Here is a 21,368-nt window from a genome sequence, read left to right on the forward strand (position 1 = left end):
TAGGAATCCACAGGCAAAGGAGAACAAAGTATCCTGGCAGAAACAAGAGATCACATCTTCTATGATCCTGATATACTTTCTTCATTTGACTTTATTTCCTCTTTTTAGTATTTCCTCCTGTGTAACTACCCATCCTTAAATAACCGTGGCTATATACACCAGTATTAACTTGGCGTGTCAATGGATTAATACCGAATTTAGCACTTTTATTATCTGTTGGGACTACATGCTACACAAATTTCAGTTTCACCTTAAAGAAGAGAAATGAAATTAGTAGACCATTGTGAAAAGAGAATACATGATAGTTAAATAGCTGTGCTAGTGAAATGAGTAAGGACTTTTATGTGAAACACCTGGGTTTGAATCCTGGTCCTGCTGAGTTGCAACCCTATGACCTGGGCAAATTACAACTTCTTTTGACCTTAGTTTTCTCATCTGCAAAATGCCAATACTAACTCTTAGGGACACTGAAGACTTTGAAAAAATTCAGTAAGGTTCCTGACTAGTGATTTGTGCCCAATAAAAGATAACTATTATTACAAATGGTTTCCCTGTAGAAGCCTTGGGGCAAGAGTGAAAGATAAAGCTAATTATAATTAATCCACTACTTGCTAATAAGCAAACTGCTTGAAGGCTTGAAAAGGTTTACATTGGACTTTTGTATTTTACTTAACAGTAGTTCGAGTAGGGGGAAGAAATATGCCCAGATTTTATATATTTTATATAATATATCCAGATAAGTTCAGAGTAGTGATGAACTGCTTTGCAAACACCGTTTTGCCCCTGCTTGCAAGTATAGGAAAAGCAGGGATTATTGGGTGGCATGGTGGCGGAACCAAACGCATGGAACGGTGCGCGTTGAAGGTTTTATATACAGGCTAGGTGTATTTGCGCTAGGGTGCTTCACTGAATTTTAAATACCTTCATCTTCTGGGGTGGGTGCCAAAAGGAAGCTGCCGAATTCTCGGGAAAAAGAGAGGTGATCACTGATCAGCGCTGTAAAGCTATCAAAGGAGCGTCCAGGATCCACCTATTCTTTAAGTGTAAAAAGAATAAAATAGCCGTGCACCCATCATTCCAGCTTAAGGATTCGATCTCCTCTTTTCACTAACCAACCTGACGGTTTTTCAAACGGAGGGACAACGCTTTGCCGCTCGGCCGCCAGCCGGACCTTCCGTAGGGCCTTGCCAGAGAATGAATCAGCTGCCCTGAACCGCCCAGGCAACCCCAGAACCAGAATCGCACTCGGAGGACCCCCAGCGGCGGTCGTGCCACGTGACGAGGGCGCGCCGCAATCCCCCCTCCCCGGGGCGCGGAGGGTCACGTGGGCGCACGGCTCCGCCCCGTCGCCCGGTCCGCGGCGTGGAGGGGCTGGCGTTTGCCCCGGAAGTGGCTGTCTTCAGCTGACAGCTGCTTGTAAGGTGGCGGCGGCGGGCCCGGAGCAAGATGGCGCTGCGGCCGGGAGCGGGAGCTGGCGGCGGTGGGGCCGCGGGAGCCGGCGCTGGGGCTCCCGGGGGAGGCAGGTGGGTGTGAAGAGCCGGGCCGGGCCCCAGGGCTGGCCCCGCCGGGGCGAGGGCTGTGTGGCGGTATGGCGGTTTTCGCCCGCTTCGACCCCTTTTCCTTTGGCACTGGGTTACGGGAGAAGGGGGTCCTCCGGGGACCTAGGCCGAGGGGGCGGGGAGAACCCGGCGCCCGACTCCTGTCTCCCAGGCTCGGGGGCACTGGTGCTGGGGCCGAGCAGCGAGCGAGAGCGTCCCAGTGCGGGGAGGGGAGGAGGAAGAGGAGCAGGAGGTGAGGGTCCGCTCGGCTGGGCTGGCACCCGGCCGGGGCTGGGGAAGGCAGGAACCCCGACGTCTCGCTTCTCGCCCGGGCTGGCTCCGAGCGACCAGACTTCCCTTTCCCAGGGCTTTCCGGGCTTGACCGGGGTTAGGGTAGTGAAGGCTCTGAAAAATCTGGTCACAAAACTGAACAGCTGATCCCAAGATTTGTGTGTGTGTACTGTCTGTCTGCCCCCGTTTAGAATGCCCTGTCCTTTTTATCACCTTAGGAACGCACGAGAAACAGCAGGAAAAGGTAAAGACCTTTGCATTAATAGAGCTTTTGTAGACGTACCTCTTAAGACTTGTCTCCTTATTAAAATCAAATCACTATTAAACAGCAGTTACACAGTTATTAGAACAAAGCTTCTAGGCTTTTACTTAGTCCTTAAATAAATCTGTCTTCTGTCATATAATAATTGCCTGTGGTTCTCATATCCAGAATGATAAAGGAGAAGAACGTCTGCGACTTGACAAGTTCATCGTTTAAGGAAATCCTTTATTCGGGGAAGTTTTCACCCCACTTCTGTAATGACCTCGTCTGAGTTTGTTTTGTTAACCAACACATAGTGCATATACATTTGAAGATAAAATTAGCTTTTTATCTTCAGCAGCCTAAATTATTTTCGGAAAGCAAAGTGTTAGTATTTTGATAGGCAGTGTTTTAATTTTGGAGTCAGGAACGCTAAGCAGTGTGAAGTCTTTAAAGTTATTACTTCCTGCAGGTGCTTATATATATGCTAGGAAAAAAGGGCAGTGGCTGTTGAATGAACCACCTGTGTGCAGCCCCCATTTTCCATTTCCTCAACACCTCTTTTACTTTAGGTTTAAAACTGTTTTCTTCTGTTTTCCAATCTACGCTGTTTCATTAGAGTCTTTCATGAATACTTGGTATGTCAGTTTCTGGCTGCAGAAGACAAATATGTAATCTATTTTCTGTATGTGATGACAGTTCCTAAAATGTTCTTGAGTGGCATTAATTTGACCAAGTATATGATTAATCATGGCACTAAGTTCTGAAAAAATATAAATTTGGTATTTTAGGCCTATGGGTTTTCTTTTGGTTGTTTGGTTTCTGTTTTTTGTGTGTGGGGAGGACCACGTGCAGAAAGTTGAGTGGATCATTCCCCTTAGTTTATAGTGTTTCAATGTCACTAGTCCACGAACACTCATTTTTAAAAATAAGTATGGCCTGAATTGTGATAGAGGTTAGATTGATTTTAAAATTTCTTTCATCTATAAAAAGTGGTTGGAGTAACATCGAATTCTAAAACTCTAGAGGAGAGGGACGCCTGGGTGGCTCAGTTGGTTAGTAGCTGCCTTCGGCTCAGGTCATGATCCCAGTGTCTTGGGATCCAGTCCCTCATTAGGCTCTCCTCTCTGCAGGAGCCTGCTTCTCCCTCTGCCTCCCGCTCCCCCTGCTTGTGTGCTTGCCCTGACAAATAAAACCTTTAAAAAATAAAAATAAAACTCTAGAGGATACATGGGAGAGAAAAGTGGCTTAAATGTTCCTTACCTTGCAAAATGTATGGTAAGTTTCCATATATTGGAAACTTTCTGAGGCCGAAAAGCTGTATGCTCAATAAGAAAAGAATATTACAGTTTTTAGAGAGCAGTGGTGAGGGCTGAAGTTATTTTATAAGGAAATTAACATTATGATAGCCTAAGTATATTTTAAGGGAAAAGAAAAAGAGCCAGGCAATCTTTCTCAGCTTCTAGTGGAGAAAATCCAGGAACTATAAGGTACCATATTTCTTAGATACTTGTTTCTGTTCTGAGACCCAAACAAAAATCAATGACATTTTCCAACTTCATTAACATTAGCCTACTTTTGATTGGTATCCTGGTTGGGCTACTTTAGAATAAATGGTAGAGTTATATAGAGGACAAAAGTTACCCAAGAGATGGGAAGTATAATTTAAAAAAAAAAAAAAAAAAAAAAAGAACAGTGGAGAGAAAAGAATTGAAAGATCTTGATTAGTCTGTATCCTTCTGGGATATTATCGTTTGTGAGCTTGTCTATGTTTTTCCTTCTCTTTTACAAGCTCCTTAAGGACTTCCTCATCTTTTCATCTTCCACTGCTTCTAGTACATTGTAACATAGAAAACATTCTGTAAATATTTGTGGATTCAAACTGCATTGAAAGCAAAGGAGGTATTTCAGCTGGGCCCCATTTGGAGGAAGAGGAAGGGGTCAAGGGATTGTCATAAGAAATATGCAGGCCTACTGAACACTAAGGGAACAGCAGATAAGGCCAGATGGATTGTGGCACTAAATGGGAGATGAGTTTTGTGAGCTAAAACTGAAAAAGTTGTGCTAAAACTGGAGGGGGCCATGGATATAAAGGAAGGAAATTCAACTTAAGGGGGAATCATTACGTAGTTTTAATCCCAGGAGTGGCCTCATCAAATGGTCCTTTAAGAAGATGCACCTCACCTGTGCTCTAGGAGCTGTATTAGGAGTTTGAGAGTCTGGAGGCGGAGAGGTGCTTTAGGAGGTTTTGTTGGAGTCCATGCCTGCCAAGGGAAGGTTAGTAGCAAAGGTAACTGAAAGGGAAGGATGAATGGGACAGGCGTGTGGCAAGTAGACCTCCTGGTTCTGCTTTCATACTCAGGTATTGGTAATAAATAGTGGTTTTACCTTTGAAATTAAATTGTTGGTCATCTTGCTGCCCAGTTTTTGGGTTTTGAGGTTTTTTTGTTTTTTTGCCAAACTTTTGCTGTCTTATCAGCGTCTTAGCTGCTTGTCTAACCAGTCTTGAAGCATGTTGATGTTAGTTGTCTAAACATTCCAGAGAATCAGATGAATAGTACATAGGTCACTAAAGAGTTTGGGTTGCTAAATAATTACTGGAGTAAGTCATGTTTGTCAGTACTGTTCTTAATTTAGTTTTTATTGGTTTTCAAGGTAACCTTTATACATCCTATACATTTATTCCTGTCTATTTGGTTATCTTAGTTGGGACCTTGGCAAACTTGCATTGTGTTGTCGTTTGACAGAGGGAAACAGGACAGGGTGGTGAAGGGGTTTGCATAGAACTTTACAGTTAATTTATGGCTGAACTGGAAAAAAGAAAATATAACTTGAGTTTCAGGTTTTTACTTAGCCACTAAGCCGTATTGGTAATTGTAATCTTTAAGTCTGATTTGGAGAAGTCTTGACAAGTTGATTACTTAAATGCATTGGTTCTAAGTTTATAAATCTTAGTATGTGTGAGTAGCTTTTTAAAAAAGTGATACTACCAAATTTCGACTTGCATTTTAAACATCTTATCCAGGTAACACACAGCTTAACTAATATATCTTGTGTGCAGTTCAGAAAAGCTGTTCACTATTCAAGCCTCTCTTTGGGTGTGGGCGTGCTTGTCGGCAGTAGAATTTGCTAACAGTTCAAATCCTCTACAAAGCTATAAATCACATATAACCAGATGGATATCCAACTAGAACTTTGTAAACCACTTTACACAATTATTTTTAATTAAAAATATTTTAGAGCTAAAAGACTCTAAATTTGGTTTTTAGCCTTTTTCCTGGGAAGAGGGTGTTATACAACAGAAAAATGCAAGGACACACAAATTTGGCATATAATTCCTGGATTTCACTAGATTCCTTAAAGATTATTCAAAACCCTCTTCAGATACTTTGACTCCCAAATTGAGTCTTTCCCACTCAGACTTTTTCTTCCTTGAATTTTCCCATTTTCTTTCCCTCCAGTCTTATAGAAAGAAGTTTCTCTTCCTTTTCAAAGCAGATCCTTTTTGCTACCTTCCTTTGTTAATCTCATTCCCTCAGAAACTTTGTTTTATCAGTTAGTAAGTATATCTTTTCTGTCCTAAACCTTTCTCTGTACGGGTCCAAGAGTTTCTCTTCCTCTTGACACTGTTTACTCAGAGATGAGCATTTTCAGAAGCAGTGAGCTTTTTTTGTTAATCCTCATTCTGATCACCTTTTCTAAAGCATTAGATACTGGTAACTACTTCCTTTCTGAAATGTGGTCCTTCCTTAGTTATCACTCAATTATAACTAACTCCCTTGGTTTTCAGTGGCCATTCCTTACTCAGTTTTCACCATAAGAATTCTCCAAGTTGCCCTTTGGTGTCTTCTCCCTATATATGCACATTCCCTTAGCTATTTCATTCACAACCAGGGCATAATTTAATTTTTTTTTTTACCTTTATTTAAAAGAGCCTCGCTAGGGGAGCCTGGGTGGCTCAGTCATTAAGGGTCTGCCTTCGGCTCAGGTCATGATCCCAGGGTCCTGGGATGGAGCCCTTCATCGGGCTCCCTGCTCAGCGGGGAGCCTGCTTCTCTCTCTCCCTCTGCAGTTCCTCCTGCTTGTGCTCTCTCTCTGTCAAATAAATAAAATCTTAAAAAAAAAAAAAGATTGTATTTATTTGACACAGAGAGACAGTGAGAGAGGGAACACACACACACACACACACACACATCTCTCTCTCTCTCCAAAAGAATTGACAGGGAGGACTCAAACAGATACTCGTACACCAATGTTCTTAGCAGCATTACTCACAATAGCCAAAAGATAGAAACAACCCAAGTGTCCATCAGCAGATGAGTAGATAAACAAAATGTGGTATGTACATAAAATGGAGTATTATTCAGCCATAACAAGGAAAGAAATGCTGATACCTGCTACAACATGGATGAATCTTGAAAACATTATGTTAAGTGAAATAAGCCACATACAGAAAGGACACTTATCTCGTATGATTCTACTTAATCTGAGGTAGCTAGAATAGGCAAATTCATAGAGACAAAAAGTAGTGACCACCAGGGGTTGGGGGAGGGAGTGATGCGGAGTTATTGTTTAATGGGTATAGAGTCTTTATTAGGGATGATGAAAAAGTTCTGGAAATGGATCGTGGTGATAGTGGTACAACATCATGAGTGAACTTAATGCTACAAACTATACACTTAAAACTGGTTAAAATGGTAAAATTTTGTGATGTGTATTTTACCACAATTAATAATCTCTGCCTTCATATAGTATTGAAAGGAAATTCAAAGGTCCTCCACAGTCTGCTTCTCTAATCCTATATCCTATATTCAACCTTAAATCATTTCTCTAAACACATAGCTCTGGCCTCAGAGCTTTCTCTCAAACTGTAGTTTGACTCTCTTTGAGGTTCAGCTTAAAAGATACCTTCACAAAACTCCGTGAGCTATAACCCATCGAATTAATCTTTTTCTTTTCATCTCTGTTAGTATTTTGGACCTCTCCCAGCACTTAGCACGTTCTGTCCGATATTAGAGTTAGTTGCTTGCATGCATGTCTTCAACAAGACCGTGAGCTGCTTCAATTCCTCCATGTAGTAGGTACTCAATAAATGTTCGCTGAATTGAATCTAATCCAGCCTTCTCGTATTATGGATGGATAAATTGGAATCTAGAGAAGCCACTCAGTGACAGGACCAGGACTAGTTTCAAGGTCTTTTGTTGTCTAGTTAAAAAATTTTCTCCCTTTGCTAACATGCTGTCATGCATCCTATGGAAGTTCAGTCTGTATTGATATTCAGTATTGTACTATAGAACAAATGGCAGGACCCTGTTTACACTTCTTTTGTTTATGTAAAAAATTACATGTTTTATTTGAAATCATTGTATATATTAAATAATCCTGATATGTTTTCGTTCTGTTCTCAGCTTCATGTTCCCTGTTGCAGGTGGAATGAGACCCCCTCAAGGTATGTGAAAGCTGAAGTTTTAAACTTTTCACTTTCATGTTTCTGAACTTGGGAATTAAGTGGATAAAAAAGTCTTGTTGCTGCTAAATAGAGTAAAATTTTCTTGCAGTCTTAAACCTATATATATGCCAGCTATTCTTAAAATTTCTCAAAAATTGTGTAATTCTAGATTGTTAGCTCCAAAGGGCAGAAGCTATGTCTGCCTTATGCTTGTCAGTATCTGCAGCACCCAGCGTACTGATAGAAAATTATAGGGTCTCTGTGGGTGTTTGTTGAACCCTTTAATTATTTTATACTACCATGTTTTCTCTATATGATTTGGTCTTATGTATGTAAGAGAGCATATATTCTGATACAGTATAAATTATTTCTTAAGTCTCAGTTTTATTCTTTTCAGTTTCTTTACTGGGTATATCCCTTCTGTTTCAGACGAGGGCCTACCAGTATCACTTCTAGCTGTGTCTTTAGGGCAACTGTAGTGAAGGGATACAATCTTGACTCAACGCCACTGTGCCACTGGGACACAACATTGAAGAAAGAATGTGTCTGCCTTTCTCTTCTTTCTGCTCACACCCTGACACATACCAATCTGCTTCTGAAAACTGTCCCTTCTCAGAAAGCCAGTGTTGATTGCTTATGGTGGAATTGCTAGAGAAACAGAGACTCCCAGGTCACCAATAGAGATGAAAGATAAAGAGTGGCTCAGTAGCAGGTGGTCACTGGCTCATACTGACTTTGTCTCCATTTGTAATCAGTGATGGAGGTTGAGTTTCAAGTAAATTTTTCCAAGGGTCAGTTGTATTATTTTCATTGTGCTGACATTTATGCATTATTAAAGCTGTCTGTAATTAGATGTGTCCCAGATTTAGACCAAATGGTTTGAGATCCTTTTGTTCTTTAGGAAGGCGTTACAGAATTATTCATTATTGTGGCTCAAGATTTTGCATTTTTATAAAACTTTCAAGTAAAAATCTGCATTTAGAGCAAGAAGAGAGCCCAAAAGTTTGCCTGATATTTTTTCTTCTGGAATTTGGAATTGTTTTTGAGATTTTTTTCTTTTTACAAAGTCTGTTAGTGTGGACTTTTTGATCATTACAAGGCTTTAAATTATGCATGGATTATTTCTGAAAGCATATACAAGAACCTGACAACAAGAGTAACCACAAGATCATGAGTAGGTAAACAGGAAACAAGAGAGAGATGAGAGTTTTCACTGTGCATACTTTCATGCCTTTAAATGTTGTACCAAATACCTGAGTTACCCATTCAAGAATTAAATAAAACTAATCCAAATGAACAAAATTTTAGGTCCAAAGGGTCAAGAGGGAAAACATGTAAGTTCCATCCGGGTAAGGACCTGGTTTTGTAGACTACCGTGTCCCTAGAATGGTGCCTGACAAGGAGTAGGCCCTCAAATGTTTGAATAAATGATTGAATGAATAAATGAATGCCACTAATAATGTTACCTGTAAATATGGATGTTCATGCTTCTGAAATTAAACTGTGTATAAATAACCTTTAAGGTACACAGAACTCACAAGGTAAACGTGGTATACTTTACCAGACTTTTAATTTTTTTAAATCAAAATTTGATTAAAAGCTCCTTATAGTAGAACCAACATAGATGTAATAAAGTGCAAAATTAAGTTGAAATTTGTGTTCAGGCCATGTAGGGATTTTGTTTTGTTCACAGTTGTATACCAACTCTCTAGAACTGTGCCTAAAATATAGTAGGCACTTAGTGTTTATTAAATTCCCAAAGGTATATATCTTTAGTCTTCTCCACTCTTGGGAATACTTCATTGGAAAAGTTTGGGAGTTCTTTTACTCTAAATCATGTTTTCATGATAGTTCTCCTGCCATTGCATTATATACTTTCCATGCTGATGGCTATTTAGTGGTAAATGTTATATTAACTATTCATTTAAGGAAAGAGAAGAGGAATACCATTTCTTCAAGCATATTAGGTATTAAACCGTTTGACAGATAAGAAACTGAGGCACAGGGGTGCCTGGGTGGCTCAGTCATTAAGCGTCTGCCTTCGGCTCAGGTCATGATCCCAGAGTCCTGGGATCGAGCCCCGCATCGGGCTCCCTGCTCAGCCAGGAGCCTGCTTCTCCCTCTCCTGCTCCCCCTGCTTGTGTTCCCTCTCTAGCTGTCTCTCTCTCTGTGTCAAATAAATAAATAAAATCTTAAAAAAAAAAAAAAAAAGAAACTGAGGCACAGGGGCGCCAGGGTGGCTCAGTTGTTAAGTGTCTGCCTTTGGCTCAGGTCATGATCCCAGGATCCTGGGATCGAGCCCCGCATCGGGCTCCAGTCCCGCATCGGGCTCCAGTCCCGCATCGGGCTCCCTGCTCCACTGGAAGCCTGCTTCTCCCTCTTCCGCTCCCCCTGCTTGTGTTCCCTCTCTCGCTGTGTCTCTCTGTGTCAAATAAATAAATAAAATCTTAAAAAAAAAAAAAAAGGAAACAGGCACAGAAGTTAAGCAAGTCCCAAAGGTACTAAGTGACATTTCTTATTGGCATCCACAGTTCATGCTATTAGTATATATGTTATTGTATAGTTACATGCTGCTGCATAAAAAAGTACTCCAAAACTTAAAAAATACACATTTTATTATTTCACATTGTATCCACAGATCAGGTATCTGGGAATGGCTTCACTGGGTGGTTTTGGCTCAGGACCAAAGAGATTGCAGTAAAGATGTCAACCAGGGCTGTAAGCATCTTAAGGTTAGTTAGGGCTGGGTGATCTGTTTCCAAGATGGCTCACTCATACAGATGACAAATTTGTGCTGCCTTTTGGCAAGAGGGTTCCAGTTCCATGCCATATGGATTCTTCATAGGACCTTGAGTATTCTTACCATGTGGCAGTAGCTTTCTCCGGAGCAAGTGATGGAAGAGAGCAAGGAAGCAGCCTTGGAAGTTATACACGGTCATTTCCACTATATTCTATCGGTTATACTGGTTAGCCCTATTCAGTGTGGGAGGAATGACAAGGGAATGAGTACCAAGAGGCGGAGATTGCTGGGGTCCATCTTGAAGGCCAAATATCACAATTAGGCTATCCTGTCCATTTTTTAAGTTGCACAAAAATTCTGTAGAAAAGTTATTATTATCTTCACTTTACAAATGAAGTTTTATAACTTGCCCAAGATCACATAGCTAAGTAACTGATGGAAGTGGAATTCATACTCAGGTCTGTCTGTCTCCACGGCCTGTGCTTTTTCCACTAAACTGTGCTGCCTCCCAGGTAACAAGTCCTTCATGTACTTATGGTTTTAAGAAAATAAACTTTAAAATACATTGACTTTAGGGGCACCTGGGTGGCTCAGTTGGTTAAGCATCTGATTCTTGATTATGGCTCTGGTCGTGATCTTGGGGTCGTCAGATCAAGCTCCGTGTTGGGCTCTGTGCTGGGTGTGGAGCCTGCTTGGGATTTTCTCCATCCCTCTGCCCCTCCCAAGCTCGCGTGCACACACACACTCTCTCAAAAAAAATTTTTTTTAATAAAAAATAAATACATTGACTTTAATGACACCTTTGTTTTTCAGCAGGACTGATGCCAATGCAGCAGCAAGGATTTCCTATGGTCTCTGTCATGCAGCCTAATATGCAAGGCATGCTAGGAATGAATTATAGTTCTCAAATGTCCCAAGGACCTATTGCCATGCAGGTACTTGCCTCTTTAACCAATTGTTTACAAAGTTATTGTTTGTTGTTATGTGTTACATACTAAGAGTTACGTACCAGGAGCTTAATATTATATTTGGAAATGTCTGCATCTTAGGTGGCTTCCTTCAAAATAGAATAATGTTCATAAGAATGGGGGAAGATAAATCATGTAAGGAAAATCTGGTGGTGACTACTTTATTTGATTTCTGGCTTAGAAGAATTTTAGAATGACATCTTGGAAAGTTCAGGGACCTGATGCCATGAAGAAGCATTGTTAGAAGTAACATTGTTCTCATGAAAGGAGCAGTGTCATTGTTTGGAAGACTTAGAGCCTTCTTTATATTGAAATATGTAATCCCCATAACTTTTTAAAGAGGTAGTGTCTCCATTTTTCTGAGAAGGAATCTGCAGCTTTGTGAGGATGCTTAAAGAGCATAGGAAGCCAGGATTTGAACCTAAGTCTCGAATAAGTCTGTTTTATCCAAATTAATACATTGAATTCTGTCTCAGTTGAATAGTTTAAAGCAGTGGAATGACACAGTCAGATTTGTATTTCAAAAAGATCATCCTGACTGCTGACTAGAGAAGGATTGGAGGGAGAGAGGAGGGAAAAGTAGATAGAAGGAGAATCATTAAAAGGCTGATGTAGTTAGAGCAGGTGAGATGTTGACTGATTAAAGCAAATAATGTTACATTTTAATTTTAGAATTGGTGAATGAAATTGATAGTATCAGGATTTAGTAAGCACTGCCTAAGATGGGCTTCTTCCATTTTGGATCTCTCTGTCTTTGTAAATTGTCGTCTTTAGCTATGATATCCATTTAAACCAAGTAGCCAAATAAACTGAATCCAGGAATCAGGTCTTTGAATGGCTGAATCCAAAGTGTTACGGTAATTTTTTTTTTTTTAAATAAACATATTGGGGGCATCTTGGTGCATTTGGTTAAGCGTCCAACTCTTGGTTTCTGCTCAGGTCATGATCTGAGTCGTGGAATCCAGCCCTATGTTGGGCTCCATGCTCAACACGGAATGAGCTTGAGACTCACTCTCACTTTCTCTCTCTCTCCCCCTCCCCCCTCCCTCCACCCCCTCTCCCCCCTCTCTCCCCTCTCTCCCCCTCCCCCCTCTCCCTCTGCCCCTCCCCCCACACCGTCTCTTTAAAATGAATAAATAAATCTATTCATTCACAAATAAGCCAGAACCAAGACTTTCCATACTGTTAATAAATATTATAATGGCATATATTTTGTTTTTGCTAATTATTTAAAATTTTCTATGTGTGTTTTATCATGTATACAAATATATTAGTATAGTAACACGTATATAATTTAGAAATACGTAATATTCAGCATTTACAATCAGAATTTAAGTTGAAACTATTGTCATGTTGAAGCCATTTAAGCAAATAAAGTTTCTGTGTTGTGTGTAAAGATTTGGGAGAACTTCCAGAATCATTCTTTATTCATTGCCAGTAAAAGAAGAAATGGGACTAAATTGAGCTTTTGTAGGTTTTAAATCCATGTTACTCAGCTTTTGCTATGTTACATAAATAGCAATCCCAAAATCTCTGACTTAGAAAAACAAAAGTTTATTTTTTCATTTGTGATACATGTCCTTTGTGGGTTGGCTGTGACTCCGATCCATGTTCTCTTTATCCTGAGACCCTTACCTGGGACATCCCAGACTCTTGACATAAGGAAAAGAGATGGACAAACACTGTTACAACTTTTAAAGCTTCCTCTCAGAGGTGGCATTTATCAGTTACTTCTACTCACCAAAGTAATGTGGTCAAAACAAACAGCAGTAGGGGAAGAATATACCAGGAAGAATGCACATCACATAGGAATGTATAATCTTTGAGTAAAGACAGCAAATAGCTGGAAACAATCTACCATAGAATGCAATGTTGTTGTTGTTTATTGAAGTATAGTTAATATACAGTGTTATATTAGTTTCAGGTGTATAATATAATGATTAACCAATTCTATATATTACTCAGTGCTCATCAAGATAAGCATACTCTTGATCCCCTTTTTTTCACCCCCCCTTCCATCCACCTCCATCTGGCACACACTAGTTCTCTCAAGAGTTTGTTTCTTGGTTTCTCTCTCTCTCTCTCTCTTTTTTTTCGGTTCCCTTGTTTTGTTTCTTAAATTCCACATATGGGTGAAATCATATAGTGTTTGTCTTTCTCTGAGTGACTTATTTCACTGTGTCATGGCAAATGGCAAGATCTCATTCTTTTTTATGGCTGAGTCATATTCCATTATATATATGTATATATATGGCACATCTTCTTTAGCCATTCATCTTTTCATAGACACTTGGTTTGTTTCCACATCTTGGCTATTATAAATAATGCAGCAATAAACATAGTACATAGTGTTTTCGTTTTCTTTTTTTTGTTGTTAAAGATTTTATTTATTTATTTGAGAGGGAGAGCATGAGTTGTGGGCAGAGGGAGAGGGAGAAGCAGACTCCCCACTGAGCAGGGAGCCTGATGTGCAGCTCAATCACAGGACCTCGAGATGATGACCTGAGCTGAAGGCAGACGCTTAACTGACTGAGCCACCCAGGTGCCCTGTGTTTTCATTTTCTTTGGGTAAATACCTAGTGGTGGAATTACTGGATCATATGTAATTCTATTTTTAATTTTTTGAGGACCCTCCATACTGTTTTCCAGTGACTGTAGCAGTTTGAATTCCACCAAAGATGCATGAGGGTTCCTTTTTCTCCACATCCTTGCCAACACTTGTTATTTCTTGTGTTTTTTACTTTATCCATTCTGACTGGTGTGAGGTGTTATCTTTGTAATTTTGATTTGCATTTCCGTGATGATGAGTGATATTGAGCATCTTTTCATGTGTCTTTTGGCCATCTGATGTCTTCCTTGGAAAAATGTCTATTCAGGTCCCATCTTTAATCACCTTGTTTGTGTTTTTGGTGTTGAATTATATATATTGAATAGATAGCTAAATATTGAATTATTTTGGATATTAACCCCTTATTGAATACATTATTTACAAATACCTTCTCCCATTCAGTAGGTTGCCTTTTTGTTTTGTTGATGATTTCCTTTGCTGTGCACAAGCATTTTATTTTGGTGTAGTCCCAATAGTTTAATTTTGCTTTTGTTTCCCTTGTCTGAGGAGACATATCTAGAAAAATGTTTCTATGGCCAATGTCAAAGAAATTACAGCCTGTGTTTTCTTCTAGGAGTTTTATAATTTCAGGTCTCACATTTAGGTCTTTAATTTTGAGTTTATTTTTGTGTATGGTATAAGAAAGTGGCCCAATTTCATTATTTTGCCTGTAGTTGTCCAGTTTTCCTAGCACCATTAGTTGAAGAGGCTGTCTTCTTCCCCATTGTATGTTCTTGCCTCTCTTTTATTGTAGATTAATTGACCATATAAGTGTGGATTTATTTCTAGGCTCTCTATCCTCTTCCATTGATCTGTGTGTCCTTATTTTTGTGCCAATACCATATTGTTGGGGTTTTTTTTTTTTTTTTTAGATTTTATTTATTTGAGAGAGATTGAGAGAAGGAGAGCATGAGCAGGGAGAAGGGCAGAGGGAGAGGAAGAAGCGGACTCCGCACTGAGCAGGGAGCCTGATGCCAAGCTCGATCCCAGGACCCTGAGATCATGACCTGAGCAGAAGGCAGACACTTAACCAACTGAACCAGCCAGGCGCCCCAGTACCATATTGTTTTGATTACTACAGCTTTGTAGTATATCTTGAAATCTGGGATGGTGATAACCTCCAGCTTTCTCAAGATTGCTTTGGCTATTCAAGCTCTTTTGTGATTCCATACAAATTTTAGTATTATTTGTTCTAGTTCTGTAAAAAATGTTGTTGGTATTTTGATAGGGATTGCATTGAATCTGTAGGTTGCTTTGGGTAATATGAATATTTTAACAATATTAATTCTTCCAGTCCATGAGCATGAACTGTCTTTCCATTTGTGTCATCTTCAGTCTCTTTCATCAATATCTTATAGTTTTCAGAGTAGAGGTCTTTTGACTCCTTGGTTCAATTTATTCCTAGGTATTTTATGACTTTTAGTGTAATTATAAATGGGATTGTTTTCTTAATTTCTCTTTCTGCTACTTCCATTATTAGTGTATAGAAATGCAACAGATTTCTGTTTATTAATTTTGTATCCTGAAACTTTACTAAATTCATTTATCAATTCTGATAGTCTTTTGGTAGTCTTTAGGGTTTCCTACTTATAGTATCATGTCATCTGCAAATACTGACAGTTTTACTTCCTTATCATTTAGGATGCCTTTTATTTCTTTTTCTTGTCTGATGGCTGTGGCTAAGACTTCCAGTACTATGTTGAATTAAAGTGGTGAGAATGGATATCCTTGTCTTGTTCCTAGTGTTAGAGGAAAAGCTCTCAGTTTTTCACTATTGAGTATAATGTTAGCTGTTTGTTTTTTATATACAGCTTTTACTGTATTGAGGTATGTTCCCTCTAAACCCATTTTGTTGAGTTTTTAATCATGAATGGATATTGTATTTTGTCAAATCCTTTGCCCACATCTACTGAAATTATCACACAGTTCTTATCCTTTCTCTTGTTAATGTGATATATCAATGCTGATTGCAAATATTGAGCCACCCACCCTTGCATCCCTAAAATAAATCCCCCACTTGATATGGTGAATGATTTTTTTTAATGTATTGTTGGATTTGGTTTGCTGATATTTTGTTGAGGATTTTTACATCTATATTTCTCAGTGATACTGGCCTATAGTTTTCTTTTTTTGTAGTGTCTGTCTGGTTTTGGTATGAGGGTAATAATGCTGGCCTTGTGGAATGAATTTGGAAGCTTTCATTCCTATGCTATTTTTTGGACTAGTTTGAGAAGACTAGGCATTAACTTTTCTTTATTTTTTTTTATTTTATTTATTTATTTTGACAGAGAGAGAGACACAGCAAACGAGAGAGAACACAAGCAGGGGGAGTGGGAGAGGGAGAAGCAGGCTTCCCACTGAGTAGGGAGCCTGATGCGGGGCTCGATCCCGGGACTCCAGGATCATGACCTGAGCCGAAGGCAGACGCTTAACGACTGAGCCACCCAGGCGCCCCCATTAACTTTTCTTTAAATGTTTGGTAGAATTCGCCTATGAAAGCATCTGGTCCTGGACTTTTGTTTTTTGGGAATTTTTTTTTTTTTTTAAAAGATCTTATTTATTTGACAGAGAGAGACAGCGAGAGCAGGAACACAAGCAGGGGGAGTGGGAGAGGGAGAAGCAGGCTTCCCGCTGAGCAGGGAGCCCGATGTGGGACTCGATCCCAGGACCCTGGGATCATGACCAGAGCTGAAGGCAGATGCTTAACGACTGAGCCACCCAGGTGCCCATGTTTTTTGGGAATTTTTTGATTATTGATTCAGTTTCATTGCTATCAGTGTGTTCAGATTTTCTATTTCTTCCTCATTCAGTTTTGGAATATTACATATTCCTAGGAATTTATCCATTTCTTCTGGGTTGTCCAGTTTGTTGGTATATAATTTTTCATTGTATTCTCTTATAATCTTTTGTATTTCTGTGGTATTTGTTATTTCTCCTTCATTTCTGGTTTTATTTATTTGAATCCTTTTTTTCTTGAGTCTGGCTAAAGGTTTATCAATTTTGTTTTTCTTTACAAAGAACCAACTCCTGGGGCACCTGGGTGGCTCAGTTGGTTAAGCGACTGCCTTCGGCTCAGGTCATGATCCCAGGGTCCTGGGATCGAGCCCCGCATCGGGCTCCCTGCTCAGCGGGAAGCCTGCTTCTCCCGTTCCCACTCCCCCTGCTTGTGTTCCCTCTCTCGCTGTTTCTCTCTCTGTCAGATAAAGAAAGTCTTTAAAAAAACAAACAAACAAACAAAAAAACAAAGAGCCAACTCCTGGTATCATTGATCTGTTCTTTTTTTTTTTTTATAGTCTATTTCATTTACTCCTGCAATCTTTATTATTTCCTTCTACTGGCTTTGGGCTTTGTTTTTTGTGTGTGTGTTTTTGTTTGTTTGTTTTTCCTAGTTCCTTCAGGTGTAAGATTAGATTCTTTATTTGAGATTTTTCTGAGATAGGACTGTATTGTTATAATCTTCCCTCATAGAACAGCTTTTGTTGCATCTCAAAGATTTTGGACCATTGTATTTTCATTTTCATTTGTCTCCATATATTTTGAGATTTCCTCTTTGATTTCTTGGTTGACCCATTCATTGTTTAGTAGCATGTTATTTGTGTTCTTTCCAGATATTTTCTTGTGGTTGATTTCTAGTTTCATCCTGTTGTGGTTGGAAAAAATGCGTAATATGATTTCAGTTTTTTAAAATTTATTGAGACTTGTGGACTAAGATGTCATCTATCATGGAGAATGTTGCATGTGCACTTGAAAAGAATGTGTAGTCCACTGTTTTGGGGTGGAATGGTCTGAATATATCTTAGGTCCATCTGATCTGCTGTGTCATTCAAACATGATCTCTCCATTGATGTAAGTGAGTGTTAAAGTCTCTTACTGTTGTTGTATTACTGTCAATTTTTCTCTTTATGCCTGTTAATATTTGCTTTATGTATGTATCCTATGTGGGGTGTATAGATATTGATAATTGTTATGTCCTCTTGTTGTCCTTTTGTCTCTTGTTATAGTCTGTTTTAATGTCTATTTTGTCTGATGTAAGTATTGCTACCCTAGCTTCCTTTTGACTTCCATTTGCATGGTAAATGTTTTTACATCCCTTATTACTTTCAATCTGCACGTGTCTTTAGCTCTGAAGCAAGTGTTTTGTAGGCAGCATATAGGTGGGTCTTGTTTTTTATCCATCCAGTCACCCTGTGTCTTTTGATTTGAACATTTAATCCATTTACATTTAATTATTGAGGAGCACCTGGCTGGCTCAGTCAGTAAAGCATGCAACTCTTTTTTTTTTTTTTTTTAAAGATTATAGACTTATTGAGAGATTTTATTTATTTATTTATTTATTTATTTATTTTTTAGATTTTATTTATTTATTTGAGAGAGAGAGAGAATGAGAGATAGAAAGCACGAGAGGGAAGAGGGTCAGAGGGAGAAGCAGACTCCCTGCTGAGCAGGAAGCCCGATGTGGGACTCGATCCCGGGACTCCTGGATCACGACCTGAGCCGAAGGCAGTCGCTTAACCAACTGAGCCACCCAGGCGCCCCAAGCATGCAACTCTTGATCTCCGGGTCATGAGTTTGAGCCCTACTTTGGACATAGAGCTTACTTTAAAAAAAAAAAAATGAAAACAGATCTTTTAAATAAAGTAATTATTGATAATCATGTACTTATTACCATTTTGTTACTTCTTTATTGTTGTTTTCGTCATTCTTTTTTGTTCCTTGCTGTCTTTCCTTGTGGTTTGATGGCTTCCTTTAGTATTATGTTTGAATTCCTCTCTCTTTACTTTTTTGTATCTATTACAGGTTTTTGATTTGTACTTACCATTAGGTTCATTCATAACATCTTAATGCATGTAGCAGTCTATTAAGTTGATGGTCGCTTAAGTCTGAACTCATTCTAATAGCTAAATTTTTACCCCCTGCCCCCATATTTTATGTATATGATGTCATACTTTACATCCTTCTATTTTGCAAGTCACTTGGCTGATTTTTATAGATATAATTGGTTTTACTGCTTTTTTGCTTTAACCTCCATGCTGGTTTTATAAGTGATTAATCACTACTTTTATTACATATTTGCATTTACCTGTGAAATTTTTTTCCTTTCATCATTTTCTTACTCCTGATTATGACCTTTTCTTGCCAAAGAATTCCCTTTAACATTTCTTGTAAGGCTGGTTTAGTGATAAACTCCTCTAACTTTTTTTTTTTTTAAGGTTTTATTTATTTATTTGACAGAGAGAGACACAACGAGAGAGGGAACACAGCAGGGGGAGTGGGAGAGGGAGAAGCAGGCTCTCCGTGGGAGCAGGGAGCCCGATGCGGGGCTTGATCCCAGGACCCTGGGATCACGACCTGAGCCGAACGCAGACGCTTGATGACTGAGCCACCCAGGCGCCCCACTCCTTTAGCTTTTGTATGTTTGGGAAACTCTTTATCTCATATTATTCATGATAACCTTACACGGTAGAGGATTCTTGTTTGCAGGATTTTTTCTTTCAGCACTTTGAATATATCATGCCACTGCTTTCTGGCCTGCAAAGTGTCTCCTGAAAAATGAGCTAATAGTTTTATGGGGTTTCTCTTGTATATAACTGTTTTCTTTTGCTGCTTTTAAAATTCTCCCTTTATCACCTCTTTTTAATTATTGTGTGTCTTGATGTGGACTTCCTTGGGTTCATCTTGTTAGGGACTCTCTGATTCCTGATCTGGATGTCTGTTTCCTTCCCCAGATGAGGGAAGTTTTCAGCTATTATTTCTTTAAATATGTTTTCTGCCCCCTCCTCTGTATCTTCTTCTGGGATCCCTGTAAAGTGAATGTTGTTATGCTTGGTGATATTGCAGTTTCCTTAACCTGTTCTCATTTATTATTACTCTTTTTGTTGTTGCTCTTCAGCTTGGTTGCATTTCATTAAGCTGTCTTCCAGATTGCTGATCCATTCTTGTGCTTCCTCTAATCTGTTGTTGATTCCCCCTAGTGTATTTTTAAATTTTAGTTATTGAATTCTTTAGCCCTGACTGGTTCTTTTTAATATTTTCTATCTCTTTGTTGATGGTCTCACTGAGATCCTCTACTGTTTTCTCAAGCCGAGTGAGTATCTTTGTGACCATTACTTTGAACTCTTTATCAGGCATATTGCTTATCTCCATTTCATTTAGCTCCCCTCCTACCCTTTTTGTTATGGCGTTCTCTCTATAATTAGCTGTGGAAGGTCTATTCTGCCAGTCTTCAGGTTGTTTTCAGAGTTAGTCACATAGATGTAGTTCCTGTCTCATTGTGTCCATGGGAGGAGGTGAGCTCAGGATCCTCCTGCTCTGCCATCTTCCCCAAACTACCCCCATTCTGTTTTTGTTTTTACTTTTGTTTTCTTAAGTAAGCTGTACACCCAACATGGGGCTTGAACTCATGACCTGAGATCAAGAGTTGCATGCTCTACCAATTGAGCCAGCCAGGTGCCCCCTGTTTTTTTTTTTTTTTTTGGTAGTAGCTGTTTTAATGGGTGTGAGGTAGTATCTCATTGTAGTTTTGATTTGCATTTCTCTAATGAAGTTGAGTATCTTCTCATGTGGTTATTGGCCATTTGTATATCTTCTTTGGAGAAATGTTTATTGAAGTCTCCTGTCCATTTTGGAATTGAGTTTTTTGTTGAATTGTAAGAGTTCTCTATATGTTTTAGATATTAATCCCTTATCAGATGTATGATTTGCAAATATTTTCTTCCATTCTGTGGGCTCCCCTTTTACTCTGTGGATAGTGTTTCTTGATGTACAAATTTTTAAGGTTTTCATGGACTCCGAGTTGTTTATTATTATTATTTTTTTAATGTTTGGTAGAATTCACCAGCAAAGTCATCAGGTGCAGGACTTTTCTTGTTGGAAGATTTTGATTACTGACTAAATATCTGTGGCTATATGACAAGTCTTCCCATGTTATTCTTTTCAAAATTATTTTAACTATTCTAGTTCTTTTATCTTTCCATATAAGTTTTAGAATAATGTCTATATGAAAAGTCTTATTGGAGTTTTGATAGGAATTATTAATTACCTTTTTATCAATTTGGGGGAAATTGACATTTTTAATATGTGAATTCTTGCAATATATGAGCATGATATGTCTCCCTATTTATTTAGGTCTTTGATTTCTGTCATCCGCATTGTATAGTTTTCAGCATATAAGTGCTTTAAATGTTTTGTTAGATTTACATCCAGGCATTTCATTCTTTTGAGTAATTGTAAATGGCCTTGTAGTTTTTATTTCAGTGTCCTGTTCATTGCTAGTATATAGAAATGATTGATCTGGGTATGTTTGTTTTATAACCTGCAATTTGGGTGAACTCACTTATTGTAGGAATTTTTTTGTAGATTCCTCAGGATTTTCTATGAAGATATTCATATCCTTTTATCCAATTTTAACATACCATATTTGCTTCATATTTTTAAAAGAATTGAACAAAACAGTTACAGTTCCATTCTTCTACTTCCCCAGAGATGGTTATCACTATCAAGAAATCATTGCTTATTGTTTTCATATGTATTCTT

At 38.8% G+C, this 21,368-nt stretch overlaps 1 protein-coding gene across 15 annotated transcripts in view; it reads left to right on the plus strand.

The window, feature by feature from the left end:
• Positions 1-1,371: 1,371 nt before the first annotated feature.
• The window catches only part of SYNRG (synergin gamma), a 79,290-nt gene continuing 59,293 nt past the window's right edge, over positions 1,372-21,368 (plus strand). For 8 of the 15 annotated variants that reach the window (XM_027625996.2, XM_027626005.2, XM_027626006.2 and 5 more), the window contains exons 1-3: positions 1,372-1,523; positions 7,479-7,519; positions 11,073-11,194. In XM_027625996.2, coding sequence (XP_027481797.1) covers positions 1,447-1,523; positions 7,479-7,519; positions 11,073-11,194 — 240 coding nt within the window. In that variant the 5' untranslated portion in view covers positions 1,372-1,446. Of the gene's footprint in view, positions 1,524-2,020; positions 2,074-7,478; positions 7,520-11,072; positions 11,195-21,368 lie in introns of those variants that run through there. The other 7 variants (XM_027625997.2, XM_027626004.2, XM_027626011.2 and 4 more) reach the window with 5 other exon arrangements.

Source organism: Zalophus californianus, chromosome 16, assembly GCF_009762305.2.
Source record: "Zalophus californianus isolate mZalCal1 chromosome 16, mZalCal1.pri.v2, whole genome shotgun sequence".
Classification (NCBI taxonomy): Eukaryota; Metazoa; Chordata; class Mammalia; order Carnivora; family Otariidae; genus Zalophus; species Zalophus californianus.